Here is a 25,625-nt window from a genome sequence, read left to right as displayed (position 1 = left end):
AAACTCCCTTCCCAAGCTACTCTTGATTTTATTGTTTGGTCCAGAGCTTAATTCCTGTCTGCTCCACCTTACAGTACAATTCCATTTTGCATTCTACTTTGGGTCCTAAACACTACCGTTCAAAAGTTTGGGGTCATTTACATTTAAAAATAAATAAATAAATATTGATATTCTTAATTCATCTTAATTCATGAACCTCCAAACTATAAAACTTTTCAAACTTATTTCAAAGCTTTCAAACAAGGCTTTGTAAAGTCAACATTCAAATTTGAACAAATTCTGCATTCTTTTCGCTACCTCAATTTAAATTGAGCAATCTGAATCTTTCTGAATGGTGCAATGAATCTGAACCTTTGACATTCCTAATTAAGTACAATTATATGATCAATAAGTTATGACAACGTATGTTTTTACATTGCTTTAACTCATCAAAATAAGTTATACAAGGTTCATCACGTTTTTTAAAGTCAGTTTAATGTAATTTAAGTTGAAATTACTTAAACATCTAAGCTGATTGTTCTTAAAACATTTTTACAGTGTATGGTTTGCTGGTGCACATCATTCAGAAACAAACATAAGTCTGATGTTAATGGACTCTCATCTGCACTAAAAGTTCTAGTGTAAATCCAGTCTTGTATCTTCCCGAGATCCCTAGGGATTATGATACTCCACAGAGAGGAAATGCTTTAAGTCCAGGAATGCATGAAATCATGAAGTCAAAGTTCCATTGTTGATTCAACAGCACACCAAATTTGACTACTTATTAATTTCTACATTGAGTCTAGCCTGGGGCAATCCACATGTCAGTGGAACCAGGCCAAAATCAGGATACAAGGAAGAGAGACAGCAAAAGGAGGTGAGAGAGAGACTTTGGAGAAGAGGAGGAGGAGCCGTGAGTGAGTGGGCCCACATGGACATCTGCTGCACTCTTGCAGGCTGAACTAATCCTTTCGGTTAGCGGCGCTCACAGGGCAAAGCCTCTCTGATGGCAGATGTCCTCTGTACTCTGCCGCTTGCCTTTTTGCCCTCTACCAATGCATCCACCCGTCACGACCAATGAGGACCATCCCTTAGACTAAAGCACGACAAATTACAACAAACACATATCATACACTGTCTTTGTAAGGTAGCTTTCACACTCGGTTCGATTGCCTGGTCCGAACCCACGTTTGATTGCTCCCCCCTCCGCCTTTCCCCTCTGGATTGTGTTCACATTATATTATTTGGGTCCGAACCACGGTATACTTGCATCATCAAAGCAGCAGCTGTTTACCCTTGTTGCTTGGAAACGATGACACATGAAAAGGCGGCAAAATACATAGCATCAGAGCCTAAAATTAACACTCACCTAGCACCAAATGCGAGTAAAAATCGGCATTGGCGAGTATATGAAACAGTGTCAATCAACAGTTAACTGGTAACATTTTTATGAATCCTAACAATGCAATGTTTTGAGAACATGAACAAATGTGACATGTGAAAAACGCCTCGGTTACGACTGTAACCTCGGTTCCCTGAAGAGGGAACGAGCGTTGCGTCGAGTTTGACGCTGTGGGAACGCTTTGCGTGATGATGTCTTGAAGCACATGTAAAATCAGTCCAATGGCGTGGCGGAGCGTCAGATGCGGGTGACGTCACGTACCAGGAAACTATAAAGCCTGCTTGAAAACAGAGAGCGACAGCTTCGTAAAAAGTCTGAAGTAGCCGCTGACAGGCATGAAGGAGATATGGCAAGGTGACGCAACGCTCGTTCCCTCTTCAGGGAACCGAGGTTACAGTCGTAACCGAGGCGTTCCCTTTCAAGGGAACTCGCGTTGCGTCGAGTTTGACGCTGTGGGAACGTCTATACCAACGCCACCATAGCTACGAATGTCTGTCCTGTGTGAAATCAAGTGAGCAGCACTAGGAAGACAGAACATGAGACCCTGGAGTAGAGTCCAAATCCAGAGAGTAGAACCTGACGAATGTGTGCGGTGAGGACCAGCCTGCCGCATCACAAACGTCCTGTAAGGAAACTCCTGATATAAGGGCCTTGGAGGCCGCCATACTCCTAGTAGAGTGCGACCGGACAGCCATAGGAGAAGGCTGTCCGGCTGCTTCATAAGCAAGCGAAATGGCCTAACCACCCACTTGCTCATCCTTTGCTTAGACACTGGATATCCCTTGTTAGGGGACCCGAAACACCCAAATAATTGGTAGTTTTAAGCCACAGGGCAGCTCTGTGGACATAGCGTCTAACGCCCGAACTGGGCAAAGCAAATAGTTCTTTCCTGGTCCGTGAAAAGGAAGAGGACAGAAGGCCTGCAGAAAATAGTTAGAAGGAACAGAGCTTTCAGTGTCAAGAACTTCTCTGGAGCCTCCTCAATAGGCTCAAAAGGGGCCAGGGAAAGGCCTTGCAGCGCAAAGGACAAACCCCATGAAGGGACCCTAGAGCAAACTGCAGGCCTCAGCCTCAAGTGCCACGAAGGAAACGAGATACCAAGGGGTCTTTCCCCACAGAGATTCCACCCAAAAGCATGTGGTAAGCACCTATGGCCGCCACATAAACCTTTAAAGTGGACGGGGTTAGACCTGCAGTGAACCGTTCTTGCAGGAACTCCAGCACTGTACCAAGTGGGCAGTTAACTGGGTCCAACCGACAGTCACTACACCAAGAAGTGAATAGTCTCCACTTCAGGGCATAAAGTTTCCTCGTGGAGGGAGCTCTGGACTGTAGAATGGTCTCAACAACCTCAGTTGAGAGACCTGACACTATGCGTTGGGCCCCCTCAGAGGCCAAGCCCACAGGTTCCACAGTTCTGGTCGGGGGTGAAATATCGAGCCCTCCGCTTGGGACAGAAGATCCCTCCTGACGGGTAGCTCCAGGGGAGGCCCGTCGAGGAGAGACACGAGGTCGGGAAACCATACTCTGCCCGGCCAGTGCGGGGCTATCAGAAGCAGGCAAACCCGGTCCCTGCGAACTCTTTCCAGAACTCCCGGGAGCAGAGCAACTGGGGGAAAAGCGTACAGACGTAGCCTCGGCCACGTCTGCACCATAGCATCCAGTCCCAGAGGAGCTGGATGCGTGAGGGAGAACCAAAGTGGACAGTGAGACGTCTCTCGAGACGCAAACAGATCCACTTGTGCTTGCCAAACTCCCTCCATATCAGCTCCACCACCTCAGGGTGGAGCCTCCATTCCCCGGGCCTCAGCCCCTGTCTCGACAGAGTTTCTGCTCCTATATTCTGGACCCCGGGGATGTACGCTGCCCTGAGAGACAGCAGCTTTCCCTGGGACCACAAGAGGATATGGCGTGCCAAGTTGCATAACGGGCGCGAGCGCAAACCCCCCTGGTGGTTGATATAGGCGACTACCGACGTGTTGTCCGTATGTACTACACATGGTGTCCCCTGAGACCTGTGATAAAGCTCCTCAGAGCCCGGAAGACAGCTAATATCTCTAGGCTATAGAATGCCAGGAACGATGATGGTCTTCCCACAGACCTTGAGATGAGCGACCCTCAGGATCGCTCCCCAACCCGTGAGGGAAGCATCCGTCGTTAGCAGTTTGCGACGACAAGGAGCTCCCAGCACTGGGCCCTGGGACAGGAACCAAGGTTTCTTCCACATAACCAAGGCACGTAGGCATCACCGCGTGACCTTGATTGTGCGAAATGGGTTGCCCCTCGGGGAAAAACCCTCTGGTCCTGAGCCACCACTGCAGGGGCCTCATGTACAGCAGTCCAAAAGGTATCCCGTTGGAAGCTGCTGCCATGAGACCCAACAGTCTCTGGAACTGTTTGACAGTGAGTAGCTGGCCTAGCTTTACACTTCTCACAGCTGCCAGGATCGAAGCGTGGCGATGACAGGCGCGCCTGCATCGACACTGAATCCCAAACCACGCCTAAAAAAGTGGTCCTCAAAAATAGAGAAGCACACTCTTCTTGCCGTTCAGCCGTAACCCCAACTCTTTCATATGGGCGAGAACAACATCTCGATGTTGAACCGCCAACTGATGCGACTGAGCTAAAATCAACCAATCGTCGATGTAGTTCATGATGCGAATACCCTGAAGGCGCAGGGGAGCCAGAGCTGCATCCACGCATTTGGTGAAAGTGCGGGGTGATAAAGCCAGGCCGAATGGAAGAACTCGATATTGGTATGCTTTGCCCCCGAAAGCAAACCTCAGGAACTTCCAATGACACGGACGGATGGAAATATGGAAATATGCGTCCTTGAGGTCTATCGTGACAAACCAGTCCTCGGACCTGATCTGTGGCACGATCTGTCTCAATGTTAACATTTTGAACTTGAGCTGCATGACTGACTCGTTCAGAACTCGAAGATCTAAAATGGGACGCAATCTCCCGTCCTTTTTCGGAACTATGAAATACCGGCTGTAAAACCCGGTTTCCCTGTTGGAGGGAGGTACATATTCTATGGCCCCTTTCTCTAACAGAGTGTTCACTTCCTGTTCCATAACCAGAACCTGCTCGGGGCCCACCACTGTGGGCAGGATCCCCATAAACCGCGGTGGGCGTTACCAGAATTGTATCTAATACCCTTTTTCCACGGTCTGCAGGACCCAACGAGAAACATTTGACAGTAGCTTCCATGCTGTCAAAGATTCTACTAGAGGTACCAGTCTCTCGAGACTGGTTTCTGGATTTTGTTGCTGTTGAGTAGTCGGTTCGTCGCCCTGTAACGGCGCACCGGCAGGGAACGACCAAACAGACTGCTCTAGCACCCTCCTCAGAGGGGGCGGGCATCCCGAGGCCACTACGTTTCCAGGTGGACCTTGAGATATGTGCTCGCCGGAGACCGCTGCGCCCTGTAACACCGGAGGCGGCAGGGTTGGCAGAACGGTCCCCTGAGGGCACCGAAGAGAGACGGCACCGTATTTTTCTCCTGCTGTTGAGCAGTCGGTTCGTCGCCCTGTAACGGCGCACCGGCAGGGAACGACCAAACAGACTGCTCTAGCACCCTCCTCAGAGGGGGCGGGCATCCCGAGGCCACTACGTTTCCGGGTGGACCTTGAGATATGTGCTCGCCGGAGACCGCTGCGCCCTGAAACACCAGAGGTGGCAGGGTTGGCAGAACGGTCCCCTAAGGGTACCGAAGAGAGACGGGCACCGTGAAAAGAGGTGTTGACCGCTGCACTTCGGGGGGGGGGGGGACTACCCTCATTGTCCTGAGCCCTCGAGCATCAGGACAAAAAATTTACTAAGAGAACCAGCCTCTCAAGACTGGTGTAGATGTTACTCGAGCGACCAATTCAGTGCCCTGTATGGCGAACCGGCAGGGAACGACTGAACTGACTGCTCTAGGACCCTCCTCGGAGGGGGCAAGCATCCCAGGACCACTACGTTTCCGGGTGGACCCTGAGATATGTGCTCGCCGGAGACCACTGCGCCCCGAAACACACAAAGTGGCAGGGTTAGCATAAATGGCAAAGACATCGTGTATAAACACACGCGGAATAAGCCTTGCCCACCAGAGATTATTATTTTTTTTTTTTTTTTATGTCACTCTGAGGGGCTTATTTAGGCAATGCCGAAACACTTAGGGACGATGCTGTTGCTAGAGAGAGATAGCTCGCGAGCGTCTCTCCCACCTTTGGCATCTCCTCATAACCATGTCTCTTTAACCAGAAAATAGAGGAATAATCAGATATATGTGGAATTAAACACTCTATATGACACTGGTTTCTCCCACGATCTCGACACCTCAGTATGGAGATCGGGAAAAAACGGCAGATTTCGGCGTTGTGATTGTGCACGTGAGGGCAGGAAGCGTTCGTCAAGTTTATTATTTATTTATTTATTTGAACGAACGTCCTGTTTATAAGATTGCCACACATACATAGTCTATCGACTGCTATTGTCACTACATCCAGCAATTCTTCAACATTAACAACATCCAGTTCCTCAGAACTGGACAATTGCAGTGTTTGTGTAACCATCAGGGGGGAAGAAACCGCCGCGCGTGCTTCCGCACCCTGATGAGAAACACCGGGTCTATCAGGCAAGGGCTGAGATAAGGCAGAGCCCGTCTCAGACCCCGCTGATAGATCCATTTGCGAACCCCAGGACTGAGATCGCCGCTGTGCCTCGGCAGCAGCGGGACCCGAGCCCTGGGGAGCGCGAGCTTCCCGGAAGAAACTCAGCCGGGATCGGAGCGAGCGCATGGACAGCGCCTCACAATGCACACAAGCCAGCACCCTCGAGTGCTGACTGGGCATGCTCCTCTCCCAAACAAACAATACACAGAACGTGAGTGTGCCTACCCGTAATAAAAACGCGGGCAGGGATGCACACACATTCTGAACTGATCGCTGGATTGCATAATGTGACAGACAACAATAAATAGACAGAGACAAGATTTCACATAAAGCGCTACTGAAGACACAGAAGCTGTCGCTCTCTGTTTTCAAGCAGGCTTTATAGTTTCCTGGTACGTGACGTCACCCGCATCTGACGCTCCGCCACGCCATTGGACTGATTTTACATGTGCTTCAAGACATCATCACGCAAAGCGTTCCCACAGCGTCAAACTCGACGCAACGCGAGTTCCCTTGAAAGGGAACCTTTGGTTTTGTATTCAAAGCATCAGCATATAATGGCACTTGCATCTATCAGCTGCAAATGTACTGAGAATGTTTTCAATAATGCGGAAATCCAGCAGAAAAAATATATACATTCTCTCTGCTAGAAGTGCATCAGTCACGCTTATCAGTAAAGTGAGTACGAACACTCAAAAACACAGTTTTTCAAATCATACGTTTAGTACGATTGTGTTCATATCAGTAGTGAACCGTACCGGAACTCAGGCACAGTAGATGGGTGCACACTCGAGTTTGGAAAACAGCGTTCACATCATCATCCAAACGAACCGAACTCTGACATCAATCAAATCCCACTTTTGCGCACAAAAAGTGCTAGTGTGAAAGCATCATAAGCCTAAGCTTTACAAATTATTTTACATAGAAGGAGGAAGAAGAAAAATATATAAATTATAAAAAAAAAATGATATATAGGGTTAAACTGACCACCTGATTCAACAACAGCCAGTACTAGCATCAAGCATTGGAGAGGCAAAATAATGGACGAGGGACGATTTTGCAGAGCTGTTAAATGCTTGTTAAGATTAATAAACACCCTCCAATGAAGCATCTCCCCAGACACACTGCTTCCTGAATAGGGTCAGACATCATACATGCTTCCTTAAAGACCCTGTGGCAGGCTTACACTTAAGCAAGCATATGACTGAGGGGGACGAGAGAGAGAGAGAGAGAGAGAGAGAGAGAGAGAGAGAGAGAGAGAGAGAGAGAGAGAGAGAGAGAGAGAGAGAGAGAGAGAGAGAGAGAGAGAGAGATAGAAGATGCTGAAGGCAAGTGATAGAAGATGCTGAAGGCAAAAAACATGGAGAGAAAGCAAGAGAGGTGGAGGTTGGAGAAAGCAAAAGACTAATGAAACTGAAACATCATGGGTATTTGTTTCAAGGGAGAAGAAAATTAATAAGCATGATGCAAAACAGCAAACCAATTATTACAGGGTGAGCAATGCGTTGAAGTCTTGACAAAGAAGTAAACAACCGAACTAACCGGCACGTGAGCACACACACCTCCGCCGGCGACTGCATCTGCTTTACACCAGCGCAGCAGCCAACCAACCACACACATACTGACTAACGAGTGCTGATGACTCAAATCAATTTAGATCTGGTTAACAGTTTTACTGTGACTCAGTGAGTCATTCGTGAGCAGAGAGAAAATGAAATGTAATATTTTTAGAAGACATTATGTGGTATTAATATGATCTTTTTATTCCCAATAATAAAAAAAAAAGTTTAGGGGTAATTTCCCTGATAAAAAATAATACATAAACAATCCTAAGCTCATTTGGTGGTTTTATCTGACCATAGCTGGTTTTAGAAGGGTTTTAGGCACTGGAAGACCAGCTAGCCACTTGGACCCATTAAAGTAGTTTTTTAGCAGGTTTCTGTGAAAATCTGATTTTATTTGCTAGATTTCGCAAAAGGGTTGCAAAAGGTCACGTATGAATTAACGCATGAAGACTTTAGATGACACCAACTTTGGATCAACATAAAAAACTGTCAAATATTATCCTTATATTGTAAAATTATCCTTATATTGTAATCATTATACTGTATACGCAAATTGCAATTGCTGCCTAACATCTCTGTTGTGCCTGCTTTAAGGATTAGTTCACTTCAAAATGAACATTCTGTCATCATTTACAGTGATGAAGTTGAAAATAGTTATTCCTCAAGTTGTTTCAAACCTGTAGGAATTTGTTTCTTCTGCTGAACATAAAAGAAGATAATTTGAAAGTCGTTAAACTAACAGTTGATGGACCCCATTGACTTCCATAGTATTTTCTTTTTTCTACTTTTTTTTAAAGTCTACTATGGGGTCCATCAACTGTCTGGTTACCGACATTCTTCAAAATATCTTCTTTTGTGTTCAGCAGAAGAAAGAAATTTATATATGTTTGAAACAACTTAAGGGTGAGTAAATGATGACAGAATTTTGAAGTTAACTATTCCTTTAATTAAATACATGAATGTTACATTGCTCCCATAAGGACATTTTATTTGATACACTCATCTTTGGCTAGTTACAGAATACTTTATAAATTGTTACTATGAAACAAGCATTATACAGAATATTTAATTGAATTGAATTTAACTTATCGTTGCTCAGCAAAAATTCATATTTCACTTTAAATATCGGCTAAATTTAGCTAATGTAACTACACATTCACTCTGGAAACAGTAATATTTTCCTTATAGGTATGACGCTTTTTTAGGTTAATATAGTTAGGTTAGGATAGTTGCTAAAGAGGGTTGGGACACCAGCACTACCAAAAAAATAAATAAAAAATATGATGGTGGCACTCGGTAAAACAGGCCCTTATGCTAGCTGATTAGCTGTCTGAGAGCAGTTTTATTCAGGGGGGCATGACGAGAGCGACTCGCTCCATAAATCTACAACAGTTCTGATAATGACACTCAGACTGTGTGCAGTTCTATAATCCATTAGGCCCTCTCACCATTACAGCACCTTTCCCAGAGGCCGCTACGGAGCTTAGCCGAACCCCAGACAACCATGAGAAAAACATAGCAACAATAAATTAAGGGTTGTGGCATGCGGGCACATGCTTAAACCGCCTAATGGATTTGTGCGCCTTAGCTAGGAAAAAAAATAGCCAATAATCAGCAGTGGATTGGTTAAAAAAAGCTAAGGGTGACTGAGGGAAGATGGCTGCGAACTGAATCATTAAGGGAGAAAGATAACTCTGAGCCTCATTTACCAACGGAGAGATATGCTGTGAAGATTCTGATGCAAATAACTGATGCTAATTTCAGAATCCATGCATTCATTCTTGAATATTTTTATGAAGCACAGACTAATGACTCACACTGACAGATGACTAGCATATTAGCATCTGCCAGGACCCTAATACTGGTCAAAATGGTGACTTAAGGCCCGTTCACACCAAGAACGATAACTACAAAGATAACTGTAAAGATAACTATATTAGCAGCCACACCAGCTGACGATATAGTTCTGTTTCTAAGGCCCTGTTTACACGAGAACGCTCGCGGGTGAAAACGTAAAAATATTTTATCAGATGTGCCTTTCGTTTAGACGGCGACGGCGTTTTCGGGGCTTAAAAACGCAAAAAAGTGAAACCACCCTCCAGAGTGGAAATCTTAAAAACGCTCCACCGTCGCGTTTCCGTCTAAATGGTAAAAACGCAAAAGTTTGCTAGACAGTGAAGGCACCGATCAGTGCTTCACATTGCCACCTAGCCGCCTGGAGTGCATACTACATTGAATTTCACACATTTTTGCGTCACCATATGCACGCAGATTTCCCCCCGATAACGCTCGTCTAAACGCAGAATAAAAAGTGATCACTTTTGCGTTTTCTCTTCAGATCGTTTCCGTGTAAATGTAGCCTAAGTGCGTGCTTGTCTGCCGCTTTAAATGCTCAAACTCATTAGGATGGATTCTGGGAGGATAAAATAAAATGAGCTGGATAAAATCGTTCTGAAAGTGATTCCAACGATATTGTTTCTCTGTGCCATTATCGATATAGCTGTGGTGGGAACTCTGCTATTCTTTAATATTGAGAACGATTTTTAGAACTACATCGTTATCGCCCTTGGTGTGAACGGGTCTTTACACTGTGCAGATGTGAACAACTTAATTAAATTGGCAATAAAACCCCTTTTTAAGACTGGCAGCAGCTGCTAATGTGTCTTTAACAAGTCTATTTGAACAAACGCCCCACAAATTAATAAGTACATGAGTTGTAGTGACCTATGACTTTTATTCAATTGACAAGTCATCACTTTGACAGACATCCATTGCATAACGTTCTATTACCACTGAAGATCAAACTGACCCTGCATCACAATTTACACATTTTCCTCCAATAACCGGGGGATTAAACATGCACTATTTTCATATGTTATGAAGTTGATCAGACTGAAAACTGTTGCTAAGTTGCAGTCAAATGACCCTTAAAAGCACAGATGGGTGTTAAGATGATCAGTGTCATGTCTTTATAGAAGTTAATTGCTACCATCAAAGATAAGAAAAGAATGTTTGCAAAAGCAACAAAGGTTTTTGTGGATTTGTTCTAGTCATTGTACATTAACTCTGGAGACAGATGCATTTCTGCATAAGATGATAAGCACAGTGAAATTAAACAGGCATCATATGAGTTCATCTATGAGTTTCCATCATTTTAATCTGAAATAATAACTGTCAATCACTGAGGAATTTGTATGTAATGAAAACACTGACGGATCTGTCATGAACACAATGATACATTTGCATAAGAACCTCGCAGACAAATACTGATGAAGCAATCTGAGAAAAGCAGCAACAGCAAAATATACTTCATCAAAATATTTCTGTGCTAAACTGCATTTGTACGTAACTAAAATAACACTTAACTTTCCTTAATAATCGATGCTTCATATCTAGACAACTGGAATATGGAAAGCACCTCATTTTGAAGAAACTCTCCAAAGCGTATTAATGAATCCAGCACCATTTGCTTGAGGCAATCTCAATCATTAAGTAAAACATACACAATTTTATCTCTCTCCACAAATCCGTTGCATTGAAAAATGATAACTGACAGAGGGAGAGGCATAGCAATGGGGAAAGAGACAGAGAGAGACGCACACAGGCTAGAGTTGTTGTATTGCAATTGAAACTGGAAGGTCATAAAGTTTTGATAGTTCCAGTATTTACTATCACCTTAAATCATGTACAACTACAGCAAACTTTTCTATAATAAGTTTTCATGCATGCGTGCGGCTGTGGAGAGCATTGCCACTTCACCCGTTTTATGCTTATGAGCTTGAGGCTATTCACAAGCAACTAAATCATCTTTCACTGGAGGAAAATTGTACCTCTGTGGAGAGAAACAAAGCTAGAACAAGCCATTCCGAGGATATCGTATGGGGCACCGACCAGGAAACCTTGATGCATGATGGGTAAAGTTAAGCAAAAATTGAACTGCTTACCAAGCACACCAAGCCGATAGTTTACGGTTATGACGATGACGTTGCCGTAACTGGCCAAGATGCTTCCATCGAACATATTTCCCGTTCCTTCCATGTATGATCCTCCGTGAATGAAAACCATCACCGGTTTGGGGCTCCCACTTTCACGAATGTCTGGAAAAAGGAGGATAGAAACGATTAAATGACAAATTACTGTAGACAGCTGGAAATGCATTCAGAGCTGAGGGCTCCCATTTTGCTCAAATTGGCGTTTTTTTTAGACTTGATTTTAGAAATTTCCTAGGCAATATGAATGTCATGTTCCTGGTGATCGAAAAATGCTCATCACTTTTTAAAAAAAAAAATTATGATTGCCTTTTTTTGTTTTGTTTTTCTTGAAGGGCCTGCCAGCAATAAAACGTGGAAATTAAAATGGGCATTTTAATTTCTGAAGTAATCCTTTGAATTAACTACAGATTCAAACATAACTAAGAAAGGGTTAGAAGGTGGGCAAACTTAAAGTAAGGGGACCTTTGTCCGCGCTCTCTGAATAGGATCCGCCTGCGCTTGACCTCATCATCTCAGATCCCATTTTTCCTTTAGCAATGGAAATTGCACGCTTTTTAAATTTCCATACATGGCTTAGGCAAAGTAATCCACTTTTGGCAAATGGTCTCTGTCCGAGAGGGAGGTATTTTCAAAACACAAATGCGATGCAGATGATAACTTTCGTCTTGCTTGAGGGAGAGTGCCATTTCATCATGGTTGCAAAGCCTTCACATAAATCTCGGTTATTTTATTGGGCAGGCAGGGACCTGCTTCCGGGAGGTCTCGTAACAGGTGAAAAAAAGCAAATGAAAAAAGCAATCATTTTCCAAAACAATTTTCTTAAGGCCCCTAAACAAGACCATCTCTTGCCAAATGTGCACACAATAGTTCTTTTTTATCAGTCAACACAATTTCTCATTTCTCTTCTTGTCTCAGTTAACTCATTCTTGGCATTTCTTGTTTCCTCTTGTAAAATGCTCAAAGTGAGATGTTTTTATCTGTATCAGGTGATTCTCATTGCCTTCTCTTCTCATCTCACCCCTTCCGTTTCTTCTTTTTTTCCTCTTGCAAAATGCTCAAAAGAAAACACACAACGGGTTCGTCTTTATGTCTCTTCGTTGTCTCGTCTTGTCTCAACTCCTCCAGTCTCATTTTGTCTCACCTGTCCCCAGTCATTCTTCTTCATCATCAGGCAAAGTCATTTCTTTCTTGCCTCATTTCGTCTTCTCTCATGTCCTCTCACCTCGTCCTGTCCAATCTATTTTGTTCTTCTCTTTCCAAAGTGATTCTCACCTCTCCCTTTCCTGTTCCGTCCCACTTTTTCACCTCTTGAAAAGAAGGATTTGCACAAAATCTTTCTTTTTTTAGGCAATGTAATGTCTCATATTGTCTCATCTTGCTATGCCCGTTCCTGCCCGTCTTGTCTCTTCTTGCCAAATGCTCAAATAACAGTGTTCTTCTTATTCAGGTGACCAAATGTCTTTCTCATCTCTTTTATTTTCTCGTCCCATCTCATCGTCTCCCCTTCTCTCAGCTCCCCTTCCCATTTCTTCTCCTTTTAATCAGAGATGTAATATCTCATCTTCTCTCATTTCGTCTCACCTCACACCTTTTGTTCTTTTGAAAATGTTAAAAGTGAGATTTGCTCACAACAGTTTTTGTCTTGTCTTGTCTCGTCTCATCTTGTCTCACTGGGTTCCTTACTGTAGCATATCTTCTGTTATCCTCAGATTTGGACTCAATGGTTCTTCATTATCAGGCCATATAATGTCTCTTCTCTTTTCTCATCATATCTTGTCTCACCACTTCCTGTTAACGTCCTTTCTCTTCCTGCCAGTGTTGATACTTTGTGAATGAATTGAGTGCTTTGTTAAGCGGTGTTCATAAAAAAACAACAACAACAACTCAAGATTCAGTTGCTCTTAAGATTTTATTTAAATTAAGCATTAACTAGGTTTTAATATCTTATAATCTTTTTGATATTTAACTGAATGACCCATGAACCACGGAAGAATGTAAACTAGCCCAGTGAGTCTCTCAGTGTCCAGCAGGAGGGAAAGACAGGAAGTGATTCCTCAGAGAAATGAATACTCCATTGATCCCAGTCTTCATTCAGACTGAAATACTCTTCATCCACAGGCCAGAGTTCATGCGTGTATGCGCACACCAGTTCTTTTGTATTTTCCTCAGTCTTTTATAATGTCATATGTCAAATGTCAACAATAAGTGCAGTGTACCGTGGCCTTTCTCTAAAACGTCACTCCTAAACGATAACATGAGCAGAGATTTTCTGTCACTGTTGAAATGTTGACTTGCAAACACTAAGCTATGTATTTGTGAAAACTTTTGTTTTGTTTTGTTCATACAATGAAAGTCAATGGGGTCCAATGTTGTTTTGGACCGCAATGACCTCCATTTAATGGACAAAATTGTTTAAATTATGTAATTATGTGTTCCACCAAAAAGAGTGTTTGGAATGACAATTTTTGTGAAACTAAAAGCTGGTTACTTAAAATTTAAGGTTAGCTGTGTAAGACTTTTCATTTTGTAAATCCTATTTGTTTGGTTATTCAATCTGGCACAATCTAAGACCACATACTTGCATTGTCTCTTGGGCCTTTTGCTACCGATTGCTTACCAAAGTCAATAAACGTTGTACGCTGCATACTAAAGCACCAGATTAATGAATTTGTCAAAAGTGGCTATTGATTTTGGTGATAGTTTGCTTTAGTAAATCTCTAGCAAATAGTCATATCTGGAGAATCCCTTGGCATCTGAAGTTGTTATATGATTGATGATCCTGGGATATGGCCCGTATGCAGCTTTTATATCAAAAACAAAAATGTAAACTAATTAGAATGGATATTAATATCTGTGAGTGGGCCACTGATGTGATCAAGCCAATTACTGGATCTATGAAATAAAATCAGAGGAGCTGGTTGGCGAGAACTGTCGCCGATGCCACGGTAACTGGTATAAGCAGTGTGCAGTAATAACGTAGCGTTATGTCTACATAATTAATGTGCGCTCTGTGTCTCCTCTCAGCCCTATCAGCTACAGCTGTCTGAGAGCCAAACGGCGGCCCCTTTCCACTTAGCAAAAAGCATGCGCAGATAGGCCTCAGGAATTTACATAAACGTATTTACTTATATGTTCGCTCTTTTGGGTACATTTTAACATGAATTCACTCGTACATTCGACTGAAAAGCACTACTGAGGCATTTTCAAGTGAAGCATGATACAACTGTGGTAATTTAAATCAAGCTGTTTTTAAGTAGGCTATGTCAAGAGTAAAGATTTTGCTTGTTTAACTACTGTCTGATTCGGAGATGTTCAGATTCAGTTTGCTTTAACCGTCACCTGATTTTCAAAGAGCTAAGAACTGTGATGAAAGCAGACTTTGTCAGTTTACAATAACCTTGGAGTGTTCTGACACACTGGGTTTGTGTTTCTCTGTTTAAAGTCCTTTTAGTGAATGTTTGAATTCTGTTAACAAGTAAACATTAGTGCTGTGGAGTAAATTATTGAAACTAGCGACGCCACTAACATTTTACTTACTAGCGAAGCCACAGCTACATTTCATGTTAGCATGATGTATTTTAGTAAACAAGCTAGCGCAAGCTAAAACACAACAAAAACAAAAGATTAGCACAGCAAAATGCTAAATCATTAACGTCAAGTTGGAATGGGCCGTGGTAACAATCAAATACATTCTTCTAAGTCACATATGTAGCATTCAAAAGCGATTTATTGATTTAGGTCTTATTTATAGCTAAATATTAAGTTAGCGAGTTTAGCTGTGGTTCATGACTGTTTTATATACTGTAGATTATAGTTTGTTTTGTTTAGAGTAGATCTGCTCAATTATCTATTCAAGTTCAATAGTGCATTCATTCAAACTTTTCAGAAGTAGCTAACTATATTGAGTAATTAACAAGATAAGGCTTCAAAATAGATTGATGTAATTGTTCGTACAGCAAAAAAGGTTCAGGCTGAAAGTGTGCCACATTACGAGTTTGAGCAGATCCTCGAAAAGAAGAATTGGGAGCTTTCCATGTGCACACACTGTTGTTACCATCAAAGGAACTGTCGATCACTGGAGACGTCTTAATAGATTCACAGTTGTTGCAGTTTTTGGGAAGCTCTTGGTTTTAAGAGGGCTTTTCCATTGTAGCTTGATGTTCGGCATTCTCCAATAAGAAGATGGGTGGCTGTGAGTGTCCTGAGAGAAATTCAAACCAGGCCTCTGAAGACACCAAGTCCGAGTCTGATGCCGGCGATGAGTGTTTTCCCAGTATATCGTCGGGCATGCTTAAGAGGATTATTCGGTCGGTTTTCAAGAGAGTTCATGTGAGATACTCTGCGGGATTCTCACTGTATATTTGTGTTGCTGTAATCTTTTGATGTGCAGATCAAAGCGAGCAGGCTCTTTCCTGGTTTTAGCCTGCTCTAATTGGTTCTTATTTCATTTGATTATACAGGAGACAGTCTTCACTGCGCTTCAGTTCTGACAAGAACACGAAAGGAAATGCTTTTATCACATACAGTCACTCAGGGATTATTATCATTAGATTTTGTACCTCTTTTACAGTCTGCAGCCCAGGCATTTAATCTATGTGTTAATTTGTTGTGCATCTGTATAGATTTCTGCACGTCCACTAAACATCGGACAATTAAAAGTCGTCTCAACGGCTGGACAGTAATGACTATTGATGCACAGTCTGATGGAAATGCAGACATGGCGTTTCGGATTCCAGGAACATACAATGTTGCGTAGGAAATTTTTGAAGGGGGCTTCCGGTTAAATTTCGGAAGATTACCAATTTGGGATTTTTTTATTTTTTTTTAAACCAGGGGGTTACCTCAGAATATCTTTTTTTTAAAGGCAGAAGGATTGAAAAATCATGCAAAAAAAGTGTTAAGAATTAATATTAGGATAATTAGGTTTTTTTTTTGTTTTTTTTTTTGTTTGCTTGTTTCTGGTTTGTTTAGGTGAGATGCAACATATAAAATTAAAAGGAAATGATAATAAAAAATATTCAAGCAAGAGCCTATGAAGGGTTATTTACAATTATGTGTATCTGGAATGACGGGAGACAGGTCACATCAAGCAAAAACGACAAAACACATCCAGCAAAAAACGAGCAAGAAAAAAATCTCCACTCTCAAAAAAGGACAAGAAATTTAAGAAAAACAAAGAAGAAAAAACCGGAGGGTTCCTTGTCATGCATATCAGTTTGGCATCAAAAAAATACCTTCATCCTCAGCACCGTCATTATCAGCTAAATCATCATTCTGTTTCTTTGAAAGAGGACCTAGGATCAAGAATGGAAAAGATGGAGCAGAGAGAAAATACAAGAGCAAACAAGCCTTCAAAAAGTGCTTCAAAGACACAAAGAACTCGCATTGAAATCCTTGGTTTTAAAAACGATACCGTATTTAACCAAAAAAAATTCAGAAGGGAAGATATAAGCTAAAACTGAAATGAAATAAACATTTGTAGAACTACAAAGGAGCAAGATAGAAAAGAAGCTCTGGGCCTTATTTATGTAACAACTCAAAATGAGATATTTATTTCAAGTTAAAAAATATATCTTGCCTACTTATCAAGGGGGCAAGTGTTGTTTTTTACAGGGTTAACAACTCAATGCTGGTTTTTGACAATCAAAAATGTTTAAACATGTTTCCCTAGTTTTTGCATGGAAATAATACACAGAATTTCCCAAACACATTCAACAGCCGATGCACTGCGTTGTTATTTTACACCAGATGTGATCTGCTGGTCATTCTACAGATCACAACTTGGTATTTTACATACTTAATTGATTCTTAAAGGAAATATCTAATTGTGAAATTACTGTACCAAGTTTGCAAGTACCATAAGAAAAAATGAATGAATGAATTAATTAAAGAGCATCATATCCATGAAGGGGTTAGATATCTACATGCTCACTGTTTGCTTTTTTATCAGCAAAATAACACAGAGAAGCACAGCAGAAATAAACAATGCAAAAATAACAACGCAAGTCAGAGGCCGGCGAACATAAATACTGTTTTCTGGCTTATTATTTTCAGTAATATTGTTTCAGACAATGCAGGAAACACTCACACGCACAGACGTACAACAAACACGGATGAACTTGAGCATGCAGGAAGCGCATTTAAAATAAGCCAGCACCGAGCCAAAGGTTTCAGTTGCTCATGCAGGGGTGTGTATGGTGTATGTGTGTGTGTGTGTGAGAGAGAGAGAGAGAGAGGCAGGAGGATTGGGGGATGAAGCAGCTCTCTCAGCCAAAAGTCAATCTGTCCATTTAATCAGACAGCTGGGGCCAAAACTCATGACCCACACATTCTAATGGACCACACACAGGGGAAGAGAGAGGGCCGTGCGCTGCATTGCGTCCATTTTATTTTGGTGAATCACTATGTTTTCTGGTCTGGGCTACGACCTTTGTAACTCCATATATCGGTTGAAAAAGACAGCTGCTGTTTTGGATAAAAAGCTTTGTTATTATTTGGGACTCTTCCACTCAGATTGTCTCTGGAAAAAAATAAACACTGTAAATTTGCATACAAAAACTATAGCGAAACACAAGAGGTAAATGTTCAGTCCAACAAATCGGATCATTTGATGTCCTGATGAATGGAGAAGGTGGTGAGACAAGGTGAAACATTTGATTAGATTAAAAAGTACATTGTATTTTTTTGCATTCAAACAAAGCATTGTGGCAAATTCAGTGAAAATCGAAGATAAATATCAGTTTGGGGCAAGTTGTCATATGTTTTAAATATTTAATATTTTTCTGAAATATGATTAATTGGAATATTTGTTGGACAAAACAAAAAAAGTTTGTATACTTATGTTTGCTGTTTCACTAACTTGTTTTAATGGCCATTTAATGGCAGATACCACTACCCCACATGTCCACATATGTTACAATATGCGATAAATGTAACCTTCAGAAGTAGATTCAGTAATGATAACAACAATAACAATTAAATTAAGGTTAAATTTAATGCATATTGTAATATACTGTATGAATTATTATTACTTTCACTGAAGTTGACCCAGAGGCATACATTTCTTAGAATTAAATATAAAAATACACTTTAAGTTAGGAAAAGCATCATTGGTGACTATGAAATCATTTTAAGTGATTTTATCACCATAAGCAGTCCTGCAAAGAAAAAAGAAAATAGACAAAATCCTTGTCTGACAACACAACTTGCACAAATAATCTCACACAATAACACAAACTATAATGAAAATGACCTCAATATCCCTGTCTTGCATCTTCACAGTTATGCAGCTTATTACAGAGAATGATTTGTATCAGTAGATAATTGCTTTGAGAGCAGTCTTCACTGTATAGGGTGGAGAATTCGAGCGCCGCCCGGACTCTAGCTGACATGAGGACCAGGGGTGAATGGAGCAAGCAGACAGGCAAAGGCAGAGATCAGGCCTGACCGAGGCCTGGCTTAGAGTTAATCTTGCCATCAGTACAAAACATGTTTGCGAAGAATGACTTTCTCTAAATCTCAAAATCCTACTATAGAAACTTAGTGTTTACATCAGATGGGCAAAAGCTGTCAAAATGAGAGAATACCGAAGAATATGGACAATAAAATGGCTTTTATTTACTGGATGTACATTTCCTAAAGGAAATACTAGTACCCTTAAAGAAATCACTCAGCCAAAAATGAACATTTTGTCTTCACTTACTCACCCTCAAGTTGTTCCAAACCTGCATCAACCTTCTGTTGAAAACAAAAGAAGATATTTTGAAGAATATGGGTAACCAGTAACAGTTGATGGACCCCATTGACTTCTATAGTGTGGGGGAAAAATACTATGGAAGTTAATATGGCCCATCAACTGTTTGGACATTCTTCAAAATATCTTCTTTAGTTTTCAGTAGAAAGAAACTCATGCAGGTTTGGAACAACTTGAAGGTGAGTAAATGATGACAGAAGTTTCATTTGTCACAAAACAAAAAGGGAAGCAAAAACAGTTGTTAGCAAAGGTTTTGGGCTTTGGTTATTCATAAAGTGGAATTTGTATGTTATATTTGGGTCAAATTAATTTTAAGGCAAGTAGAGGGCAGTGCGCTCAGTATATTTTCTGGTCTTGGCTACGACCTTTGTAAATTCAGAAATTAGTTGAAAATGACAGCTTCTGTTTTGAATAAAAAGCATTATTAATATTTTGGTCTTTGGGGGAAAGAAAACTGTATTTGCATACAAAAACGGTGGCTAAACACAAATATAAATATTTAGTCTGATGAATCAGGTCATTCGACCTCCCGTGTCACACTAATAAAAAAGCTACTTAGTGAACCTAATGTTTCCATCAGACAGCTAAAAGCTGTCAAAATAAGACTCCACAGAATAACACCAACTATAAAATGCCTTTCATTTACTACATTTACATTTCTTGAAGGAAATATTAGTAGTCTTAAGGGAACAAAAGTTCCCTTAAAAAGGCTTTGAGCTTTAGTTCTTCATAAAAATTGAATCTGCACGTTAAGTGTTTTGGGCCAAATTAATTTCCGAAGTTTAATACTTAAAGTTAGCGGAATGTTAGAGGAATACCAATAAAGCGGCATTCCCCGTATCTGCATTTATGTTTGAATGAAGGTTTAAAAGCTAAGTTTTCTGCAAAATGGATTCTCGTTTTTTAAAAACGCAATCAACTCTCCATGTAAAAGCCCTTCTCGTTCTGTAATAACAGGATGTCTGTATTTATATATCATCAAATCGATCCATTATGAGCCACACTGTGTCTCTGTTCTCTAGAAGCCTGGAAATGTTTCGAGGCATTTATTCCCTTCACCAGCTTGTCACTTCATCCCTGAGAGGGGTTACGGCCCCTGCTGGAACCCTCGGTGTGACCTCTACAGCTGGGTTCACCTCAGTCTCTTTCTTTCCCTTTTTTCTTTCTCTTTCCACCAGGTTCCAGTCTGTTGATCAAAGGCATCAGGGTTCGCTGCAAATCCACTGTGTGACCACAGCTACTGCAAACCGATCGTGTGTCCACTACGAAGCGACGCACACAAACAGACTCCACAATCATGCGCTCTTTCCCTGTCATAACACGCTAGATTGATTTATCATCGTTCAACTGCCACTGACTCGCAAGCTCTGCCTACAAAAGCATTTCCATATCCGTCCTTACGCCCGCATCGATTGCTATTCACCTCTGACTGATAAACTGCTACTTCATGCCCGGCCAGTCTTTAATGCAGTGCTCCGGTAGGATACACCCGACCGCCGGGACTCCGGGATGCTGACTGAGTAATCGATGATTGGAGGTGGACTGAGTTGAGATTGAGCCCATTGACATCTGCGTGCATTTGGAGCCATACGGAGTCACTTGTATCTGACGAGACCGTCTCAATGTCGATTCCAGTGTAAATGTTACTGAAGAGGATGGCTTAAAAGTGTATTAGTATCATGAGCCTTGACTGTGCCCTGCATGGCAGAATGCAATAAGCACTGATGAGTATAATCACACACTCAGTTGAGATCTTAGTATGATGTATGAATGCTTTGCTGGGAACACATTTAACTCGATGAGCCCGGGTAGTTTACTCACTGAAGGGCCTGGGAAAGACAAGTTTTTTTGTTGTTTTTTTTTTTTCCTCCCTGAATAAATAATAGAAAATACAGAAAGAATATATATATTTTTTTACGTTTAAGTAGAGGAAATCTCACAAAAACGTCACTATAAAATCAAAAGGAAAAAAGAAGATATAGGCTGTTTGCATTTTTACATGAATTAAAGCCTGATTTAAGGCTTTAAACCAAATTCTCAATAAATTCTCTGAAATGTTATTTAAAAAAAATGTCTTTGTAATTTTACTTTTTTAAATTGTGATTAGATTCTCAATGCAATTATTTATTTAAATTAAAAATAATGAATAAATACTTATATATATTATTTATGTAATATATTACAAATATTTTACATAACGTTACATTATTTACGTTACAATAATATATAATGTTACAATATTTCAATTATATTATTTAAGGATTACATTTTATTTACATTAATGAAAACAGGGAAATATGTTTGTCGTGCAAAATATCAGGCTTAATTTTCTTTAAAGAGTCTAAATTGACTACTTTCTTAATGCACGTTTAATGTTTTTGATAATGATTAATGAGTTGATATTTTAAAGAAAATAGTATGATGTATACTTTTGTGAGATTCACTCAAGTCTGTGTGAAATGAAAATCTCTCCACTGAAACTGTCCACAAAAAAAAAAGACCTTAAAAACTAGCGTAAACAAACATGTGCATGCTAGATGTCACGTACTGCTCTGAGACGCAAAGGCATCTAAATGCTGTATTTATTGAACAGGGTAATCCAAAGACGTAATCCAGATAACAAGCAAGGGTCATACACAAACAATCCAAACAATAACAGATCAGGGCTGAGGCAAAAAGAGAAATCCGAGGGAACAGGCAGAGAATCAAGGGAACCAGGACACGGGAGAAACAGGATAGGCCTACAAACACGCTCAGAAATGCAGTAGAGACACTAAACAAGACTTTGCAGGGAATGACAGAAAGAACCAGGCTTATATAGGGTGAGTAAACAAGATAATGAGACACAGGTGAATGTGATAATGGATGATGGTCTGGGCAAAGGATTATGGGGAATGGAGTCTGTGGATGTGTGGTGATTGTCCGGGTTTGGAGTGCCCTCTGATGGTAATCCCGAGCACTCTCACTGGTGATCGTTACACTAGACAAGCTGCCCTGTTTTGCTGTTCTTCCATGAGTTGTTCTTTCAATGTTTTTGAAGGTTCTTGCTATTGATGCCATGAAGCACACAAGCTTGGATCTAGATTCTCTTTGTTTCTCATCTGTTTTCCTACAGCACAGACAGAAGAGCAGGCTGAGGACTCTCTCAAAGGAAAACATCCTCTAGCCACACTTGGGGATGTATACCAGGGCACAAAGTGATACGAGTGCTTTCCCCGATCCCTGTACAAGGATTCTCACAAATCCCGGCAAAACAAGCCCCAGGCTTGAAAACATGCATCATGTAGCTAAAAGCTTTAGCAGCCGCTCCCATATACTTGAGAGAGAAAGAGAGAGAGAGAGAGAGTGTGTGTGTGTGTGAGAGAGAGAAAGATCAGTAGGTCAGAAGGTGTTCGACACTTTCCACGATTCCAGGGAAGTTGTGGTTTTGTACCAAATCTGGCCCTGTCCTGCAGAGTTTAGTTCAGGCCCTGATCAAAGTCATCTATCTCCAATTTTCTAGTAACACTGAAGACTTGTTTAGCTTGTTTAGTCTTCACACTGAAGACTTGTTAGCTTGTTCAGGTGTGTTTGATTAGGGTTGGAACTAGGGCTGTAACGATACACCAAACCCACGATTCGGTTCGTATCACGATTTTTGACCCACGATTCGGTTCGTATCACGATTTTTTTGGGGGTTGGGGTGGGGGAAGAATGATTTTTATTAAAACAATATTTTTTATTAAATAACATTTGTAAAACCTTTACAAACTGAACACCAAAGAACAAGATTAACTATGCAAATTATTAACAATATAAATAGCCATATATAAAATAAATAAATAGCCAAAGCTATAACACTTCTGTTTTCTTTTTAACAAAATACTGTTGAAAAACAAACAGAACTAAACTCCATTGTGGTGATGATTCGAGCATGTTGAAAATTCTCCTTCAATCAAGTTCTCTTATATTTACAAAGTAGGCTAAATTAAATGGCTACTGTTTCACACTGAGGTAACTGAGGCTTACTGCCTGTGCTGCAAACCACCAATCAAACCTTCCAAGTTGAGGTAAATTGTGTTTTTTCTTGCTTTTCCCCAGTCTTAAAGTGAAAAAGATAGTATTTAATTAAATACATTTATGGTGAGATTACTACATTTTATTTAATTAATCGCATTTATTGTCAATCTGTTTTCATTTTGACCACGAACCATGCGCTGTCACTTTAATTCAGCGCGTGCAGCACAAAAGAATTACTCGTTGCGGAAACGATCGCTGCACTGCTGTATACGCACGGCAACTGGAACGGATCGACGGACGGCAACCGCGTGCAGTGTGAAAGCTCTGACCGGTTAACATGGGTAGGCTACGGAAAAAATATGCACCGCATACGCACTGCAAATGGAGTATGTGTGAAACGGCCGTTACTCTGAGAGTTGGAAGGGGTGTGTCGCGATTTTGCCTTCTCACACCGCGAAACAGGATCGTGGATCCGAGTGTCGCGATTTCGATTTCATATCGCGTATCGTTACAGCCCTAGTTGGAACTAAACTCTGCAGGGCAGTGGTCCTCTTGAACGGATTTGAGGAACCCTACTATTTATTAACTTCAACTAAACTACAGTGTTGTAGTACTCAAGACCGGTCTCGAGACCTCATTTTTTGATGGTCTTGGTCTCGCATTTGTACTCGGCCTTGTCTCAGTCTCTGAATTTTGTCTCAAGACCGGTCAAGACCTAGTCTGGCTATCACCAGACCAAGCTCAATCTTTTAAGATTGAACAATGGTCTGGGGAGTCTGCTATATATTTTCTACTGCATAAGAGGTGTGATCAACGGGCATAGTTCAAATGACTCGGTACGCAATTGGATAGTCCTTCAACCAATCAGACCAACGATCCGGCTGACGTACTTTGCAGAGCGACGCGAAAACTCCAGGCAGGAAATGTGTAACCAAACGTGGTGATCAGCAATTTGCAGAAGCAGCAATGGAATCGAGCGATTTTTGCAGAAGTTATGCAAAAAAAAACGACAACATGAAAGTTAGTAGTATTTACATCCACTCAAGCGATCTGTATGCTAAAAAGAAGCCATTGAGCATCGTCGAGAGGTTAAAGCGAATTGGGCTCTGTAATTGGATTGGATTAAACCCGCCAATAGCGCGCCAGGTGGATAAGCCAGTTTGTGATTGGTTCCCGCAAATTTGTAAAGGAAGCAGCAGAGATAAATGTAAACGTTACTTAATTGCCAGTGCACTGTCTGATTTATTTGTTAACATAATTCATGTGATTGGATGTAAAGCTTCCTGCTTTAAATGCAATCAATAACTAATTTCTAATGTGATTTATTTTGTTAGGGTTGTGTCGGGTCTGAAATATATGGGGGATGTCACCAAAATTAATATAAATGCCCACAAAATTTGAGATATATTTTTGAAAATAGACCTTGTATGATCTCTTGTTTATATATATATATATATATATATATATATATATATATATATATATATATATATATATATATATATATATATATTATAACATAATTAAGCAATAGTCTATCACAGAACAAAGAGAGGATTTTTCACAAATACAGTATGAGTGCGATTGCAAACATATTGATTTTATACATCATTATTTATCCAGTTGTTATTGTAACAATTCAGATACAACTTCTGTGCCACATCTGCAATGCAAAGACAAATTTTGTTTTTAGTGTTTTCATTTGATTAGTAACAGCTCTATTTAGTGTTTTATTTCTAATTGTTTTTATTGATTAAATAGAAGACATTTCTCAGGCAGTAATTGTGGATATTTTAAATGAATTAGAGGAGTACTGGTCTGGTCTTGCTCTTGCCTCGGTCTCACCCTGCCTTGGTCTCAACACACACTGGCCTTGTGTTGAGCCCTATTGCTGATTTATAATATGTATAAATGTACATCATATATCATACAATATATATCAAATAAGCAGATTTGCTTTGTTTGTTCTTTGTATATATATATATATATATATATATATATATATATATATGCATGAATGAAAATGTATACAGAGCCTATTATAAATCAGCAATTTAAAAAAAAAAAATTAATTATTCAATTTTAATTTCAATATTGTTATGTAATGTATATTGACAGAAACCTAAAAAACATGCAAATCAGAATTTTACTGGCCCAAATTTTAGTAACAAGGTTGCTCCAATCTCGTACAAAACAAACAGAAAATCGTGTAATAATTTGTTTGACTTCCTGAGGCTGACAATCATTGCCTTCTGACATCAAAGCACCTCACTTCAC

The 25,625-nt window shown here is 40.7% G+C and overlaps 1 protein-coding gene across 2 annotated transcripts in view; it reads right to left on the bottom strand.

Annotated features, from left to right (window-relative positions):
* Nucleotides 1–25,625, bottom strand: part of nlgn1 (neuroligin 1) — a 240,981-nt gene that overhangs the window by 131,429 nt on the left and 83,927 nt on the right. For both annotated transcript variants that reach the window (XM_081358202.1, XM_081358203.1), the window contains 2 exons: nt 16,831–16,890; nt 11,549–11,701 (listed from right to left, as the gene is read on the bottom strand). In XM_081358202.1, the coding sequence (XP_081214328.1) occupies nt 11,549–11,701; nt 16,831–16,890 (213 nt within the window). The remainder of the gene's footprint in view (nt 1–11,548; nt 11,702–16,830; nt 16,891–25,625) is intronic.

Source organism: Scardinius erythrophthalmus, assembly GCF_964197995.2.
Source record: "Scardinius erythrophthalmus genome assembly, chromosome: 25".
In the NCBI taxonomy this organism is placed as follows: Eukaryota; Metazoa; Chordata; class Actinopteri; order Cypriniformes; family Leuciscidae; genus Scardinius; species Scardinius erythrophthalmus.
The sequence above is the reverse complement of the archived record's forward strand: the minus strand, read 5'-3'. Positions and strand labels throughout refer to the sequence as shown.